Source organism: Alosa sapidissima, chromosome 24, assembly GCF_018492685.1.
Source record: "Alosa sapidissima isolate fAloSap1 chromosome 24, fAloSap1.pri, whole genome shotgun sequence".
NCBI classification, from domain to species: domain Eukaryota; kingdom Metazoa; phylum Chordata; class Actinopteri; order Clupeiformes; family Clupeidae; genus Alosa; species Alosa sapidissima.
The window spans coordinates 17196943-17202979 of NC_055980.1; the positions used below are offsets into that span (position 1 = coordinate 17196943).

The 6037-nt window shown below is 41.4% G+C and overlaps 1 protein-coding gene across 1 annotated transcript in view; it reads right to left on the bottom strand.

The window, feature by feature from the left end:
- The window catches only part of asah2 (N-acylsphingosine amidohydrolase 2), a 14461-nt gene extending 8481 nt beyond the window's left edge, over positions 1 to 5980 (bottom strand). The window contains exons 1-10 of the mRNA XM_042083402.1: positions 5914 to 5980; positions 5383 to 5539; positions 4911 to 5017; positions 4076 to 4219; positions 3438 to 3614; positions 2792 to 2919; positions 2143 to 2220; positions 1900 to 2020; positions 427 to 552; positions 1 to 73 (exon numbers count right to left, since the gene is read on the bottom strand). The exon at positions 1 to 73 is cut by the window's left edge and continues 14 nt beyond it. Of these exons, the coding sequence (XP_041939336.1) occupies positions 1 to 73; positions 427 to 552; positions 1900 to 2020; positions 2143 to 2220; positions 2792 to 2919; positions 3438 to 3614; positions 4076 to 4219; positions 4911 to 5017; positions 5383 to 5515 (1087 nt within the window). The 5' untranslated portion in view covers positions 5516 to 5539; positions 5914 to 5980. The remainder of the gene's footprint in view (positions 74 to 426; positions 553 to 1899; positions 2021 to 2142; positions 2221 to 2791; positions 2920 to 3437; positions 3615 to 4075; positions 4220 to 4910; positions 5018 to 5382; positions 5540 to 5913) is intronic.
- Between the last annotated feature and the right edge of the window lie 57 nt (positions 5981 to 6037).

A 6037-nucleotide genomic window follows, 5' to 3' on the forward strand; every position in this document is an offset into this window, starting at 1 on the left:
AAATGTTCTCCCCAATGATCCTGGTGTTCTCAAACATGTCCTTCCCTGGTCCGAAGCCAACACACATTTTTGTCTACAGAGCAGTAAAGACAAATCATTTAAATTATTGTCATTTCAGTACATAGATACAAATGTAATGAAGAAAAAATATATAAGTGAAATAGTTTCATTGGTGCTGATCTGAAATGGGCATCTACAGCAACAGGTTAGAAAAATATATGAAGCAAAGTGTTGTGTGATGGTGGTGTAGTAAAATGTTGGAAAAATAATGATACAGGAAATGTTATCAAAATGTTAATTTTGAGGTTTTGACTCTATTGGTGCAGCCACAGTTATAGTGCTGTTTGAGTAGGCTGAGCTTAAGCTAAATAAATAGGTTTGATCAAGTGGTTGATCTGTGAGGTAAAATATAAAATGGCAACCCACCCCACCAATGGGACAGGAGCTGTTGAGATAGTCACACTTCTCCCATGTGTTCACACAGTAAGGGCCCATGGTGTTTGGGGACACGTCGCCAAGGTTACTGGAGGCAAACGCCGCTACGAATGAGCCCTAGAGGACAACAGGACACACATTATAACATATCTGTTCTCCTTCAAAGCACTTCAAAGTCACCTTTGGGAATCCCGCTCTTGGTGTGTGTTTTTGTTGAGGTCTTGTGGTCTCTGTCAGAGATCTGAGGTTACATACGCAACTCGTATGGATCTCATCATGGCAGGCTATTGTACTGGTTTGACTGGTTAATAAGACGCATCTACTATCCAATGCGTAGGACATGTAGCAATAAACAGCTCAAATGATGCTTTGATGTCTGACCTCATCGGAACACAACATGTGATTTAGGTATGATGTAATTACATTATTTATAAACTTAATGATGTTACTGCGTTGCAAGTCTCCACATTGCAGCTCTTTTGTTATTTGTGAAAACAAATTAAATGCCACTGATGTTTCATCTCTGTCACTACAAGGGGACAGAGGACTCAAATGAGAGGTTATGTCAAGTCATTGATGAAATTAGTTTCTGAAGATAAACACCACATAACCCAGAGCGTCTTGCTGTCATCCTTTCAGTCTGAGGAAGAAGTGCTGCTATGTACATCAAAAACTCTGGGGAAGGAGGAGCTTGTTTTCACAAGATTTGGGATATTTTCCTTCTGTCTGCCAACTATGTCTTTCACAATACACTCTCTCTCTTTCTCTCTCTCTCTCTCTGACACATGTTTTACTTCATCTAAATCATTGTCCATTTTCTCTCTGTGCACCAATTAAAATCCTCATATCTTCAGCAGTGCAACCATTAGTGAGAGGACATTAGGACCACATTCAGTCTTGAGCTCTCAAGTGACGGATGTACAACTTCTAACAAACTTATGCAACCAACTTGTGCCATTTGCCATAGAGTGATCCAATTATAGAGGCCTTTTAAATTTATGAAAAATTCAAGGGTGGTTGAACTGGGAAACTATTAGAATCAGTTAAATCGATTACCCCAGCAGTTTTAAACTGTTCCATTACACAGGATTACATTTGTTAATTTATTGCTGCCCTGATACTTATCTTTTATAGTATGAGTGAAACACCAACAATACCAACATTATGGTTCACTCACTCTGCAGCATAATGCTTTTGGTTCATGTATCCCTCCAAATGACTACTGTCCTCAAATAAATATGAATGGAAATGTTGCAGTAAATATTATGATACTGTATATGAGATACTATTTAAACATGAACGGCTGGATTATTCTTGTACATGGGTAGTTGTTGATAATTCTTGTACATAATTTAGTTTAGGAGGACTAGGCTTAATTCATGGAAAGCTGGCCCTGGAGGATGCCAATTATGATGCTCTTTCAAAGACATTTTTGGAACCGAAGAGGGCAACAGGAGACCTCACCTCACCAGGAAGTGCGTTGATGTTCTTTTCCTGCTCAAACAGATAGGAGGCGTAGCCCAGGTTGTCTCCACTAACCATCTGATTGGTGTAGTTCATACTGACAGGGTGGACAGCGAACCAGCTGCAAGCAAAGAGAAATGGGGCAACAAGACACGTCACATTTCCCAAAGTCAAGAATTCTTGACATCTGGAAAAAGCGGTGACCTATGACCTTTGGTGGCAGACATGGAGGCAACCTCTCACCTGAGCATACCCAAGCCGTCCCCATCCAGGTCAGTGAACTTTAGCATCACCACCTGTTTGTCAGTGTTGGATGTGTACCTGCAACAAGAAGCAATGTTCTTAGTTTTTCACCATAAAAGCCAGCTTCCGAAGGACAAGACCACTCAAATGGGTTTTCAGGATGTTTTGATGGCATTTGGCATTGTTCATTTTCCATTTTCTTGTTTACTCTGGAATTTACTTTTGAATCTGAATTGACTGGGGATAGAGTGTGTGTGTGTGTGTGTGTGTGTGTGTATGAAAGAGGATGTGGGGTAGGGTAGGGTGGGGGTTGCATGAGTACAAGCACAATAAAATGCCACAATAAAACACAAATGCAAAGCCATTATAAAACGCTATTGGCCATAAAGCTTCTCCCATAGAGTGCCTCTAATGGCCCCAGCTGGGCCGTACTGTGCCGTGTTGTGTTGTGTTGTGCCATGCCGTGCTGTATTGTGCCGTGTTGTGTTGTGCCATGCCGTGCTGTGCTGTATTGTGCCGTGTTATGTTGTGTCGTGCCGTGCTGTGTTGTGCTGTGTGGTGCTGCGCTGTATTGTGCTATGCTGTGCCGTGTCGTGGTATGTTGTGCCATATTGTGCTGTGCTGTGAGGTGCGCTACGGTGCGGCTGACCTCCTGCGTTCCTCCTCTGGGTTGTTCAGGTAGGACTGGGGGCTTCGGTTCAGGTTGCTCTCCTCCAGCTCACCCCGGCCGACGAAGATGCGGCCTGGTCTCAGACTCTTGTGGGCATTGTCAATGCTCTGTGTCAACAGGAAATCTGCTGTTATATTACAAAGTACTCATTCATCTCCATTGTTTCATCCAACTCTTCATTTTTATTCTGGGTGTTTCCTCTCATGACTGTTGGTTTTGTTGTCCAGCGAACAAAGCGATCAAAGATTTTGATGCTGACATTTTCAGCACATTTCAGGAAGGTTTTGATGTAGACATTTTCTTTCACTCGTTTTGAAATTGATGCAACTTGTTTTTTTTATTATTATTTTATCTACTATGGAATGATTAAAGGTTCCATATTGGATTATGTTCCATGATAAGGGCCTTTGGACCACCTCTTCTTGTTTTAGCTTTTTCCATCTTAGATGTGGCACAACTACATTGAACTTACAACTGTTAGCTATAACTATAACTGTAATAAATAACTTTATAGATAACACAGCAAAGCAACCATCATGCTTAATGCATGCCTTCCTTTAATCTTTCATCAGTGATTGCATTGTCTAAGTCAACTGATATGAAGGAGAAAAGTTGAGACAGGAACCTTGACAATGCCATTGACAATGGGCTCAATGGAGGACTTGATGTAGCCTTTGCTGGTGATCATAAAGAGAGTGTACTGGAAGTATCCTGCTAGGCCCGAGTGTGTGTGTGTGCCACTCAGGATCACGTTGTCTTGTCTGTACAGGTCTCCATATTTCTCCTGGAGCGCTCTCAGGACCTGCAACATACATACCAACCCTTTGAAAAATGCATTCTTTCCCCTTCCCCAGTGTACTCACATGTAGTATTAGAGGAAAGGAAACTACAGCCAAGGACATGTAACGCATACTGAAGATGTTTGAGATGAACATGTTGAGTTTAATAGACATAATAGACATACATAAAGTCTCTGCATACAAAAATGTGCTATGTAAATAAATGTGACTTGACTACAGTCGAGATTTCATGTATCCTAATAGATTTGGCAGACTGCTAAATTCAAACAAGCTGATTAGGAGTATTGTCTCGGTGCCACTGTTATCAAAACATCTACCAATGCTGATTCCGTCATATCAATATTTTGAGCACTTTATGTTGGTCAGGAAGGGAATTTAATGTAAAAATAATCACGGCATGACAAACATGGCCCAGTTCCTCTAAAGTCAGTCCCCCCCCCCTTTAGACCAAGCTTTAACCCACCTCGAGTCTCAGCCTTTGGGAGACCATACCAATATCGGCAGTGACAAACACCACTCTCTTGCTCCCATCATCCACTATGAAGGCCCTGCTGTAGAGACGGAAGTGGATCCCCCCTGCTGTTTGGTCCAAGTTGGCGTAGCCCATCTGTAAACAGTTGAACAGTTGATAAAAGCAGTTGAACAGCTGAAGGAGATAAAAGCATGATGGGCTGTTGCATCACACAGAATGTTTCTTTCCCACTCTTTCCTCTCCATATCTGAGGACATCAGTAATAAACGTTATCACTCGATCATATCAAAGATGTTATTATGATTGAACTCTTCATAGCCTCACTATCAGATAAATTAGGCCCATGTGAGTACAGTGTCTGTGTCTAAGCATGAGTGTCTGCGTGGGTGTGTGTATGTGTCAGTCAATGAACCCTTACAAATGACTCCATTCTTGAAACTTAAATTTTAAGGAAGGCTCTCTTTCTGTTTTTAATACCACCGGTACTTGAATTACAATGCTAAATGTCCCCCTTTACAAAATAAGTCTATACCAGAACATGCTGTCAGACATACAAATCCACATATGAAATTACTGACATGTAGGATTGTATGCCTTCAAAATTTCATGACTGAGTCTGAGAATTTTAACTGCTTATAGAGGTCAATATTTTTGTATTTGTCCTTCGGTAACGGTAGCTATTAGAATGTAAATATACTCTAGCAGTATAACTATTCATGGGCATTTAAAGATGTTTAAGTGTACACATACACATACACACACACACACACACACACACACACACACACACACACACACACACACACACACACACAACAGCACTTACCAGGGGCACATCCCCAACAGGTCCTGTGCAGTCTGCTCGGCCTACCCCTACAAGGAAGTGGTTCTCTGGGGGACCCTGTGTGGGCCCACTGGTGGGTTTAGGTGCCTCTGTGTAGATAAACATTACAAACCCAGAACCATTTCTCCCTTGGCATTCAGTGTTTCAAATTGGTCCTAGTTATAAACAAATGCTATCAATTTGAAGATGATGCAATGATGTAATATTGTAAAGTGTATTTAAAATGAATATATTAAAAAATGAAAATAAAGTTGAATATATGACACATTTGAGTCACGGGGTACTGAGTCATGTGGTTTGCATTTGGCATGAGCTCAAATACAGGCAATTGGTCAATAGTATACATTTACATTTATTAATTTAGCTCAAATTTATTTATTTTTAAAAGTGACTTACAAAAAAAGAACAACCAATGTAGAAGAAGGAATAGGAGCAGGGAGGAATCAGGCATTACCTGGCGATGTAGCGTTCCACCCGACTGCCATGACTGCAATCAGACCTACGGACACCCCGGTCATGCTCAAGAACAGCACGACGAGCAGAACCTCCAGGGAACTCAGGCCGCAGCATTCTCCCTTCCGTGCCATCCTTCCGCACTGGACTGTACTGGACTGAGTGGGAATAGACGGTCAAACACAACGCATATACTAGGTCTCACGCTGCAGAGTTTGGTTGTGGGAAAACCTAAACAGAGGCTTGTCTTGATAGGAGCTGGTTTAGCAACTAAAGTTCATACTGCTGCAAATATTCAGATGCTTTAGATGTCTAACTGCAACGGCAAGAAAATGTTTTCAGTTGTCCGACCACTGTGGCTGACAAGAAACTAGAAGAGAATTTCCACTGATGAACCAAAAGGTATCTCACATAAGAGATAAGAGAGTTAACAGCTCCTTTGCAGTAATAATCTCCTCGTAAACCATTAACCTTGAAATACTTCATTAATGCGTCAAAGAAATTCTGTAATATTTAAAGTTCATTCACAAACCTAATACTTAAGAGTAAAATCCACCACAGTCACCTCGACACCTGTCCTGTCTGAAGAATAATCGCTGGCACAAGAGTGAAGATTATACTGTTCAGTACTGGACAAAGGTGGCAGGGCTGGACTT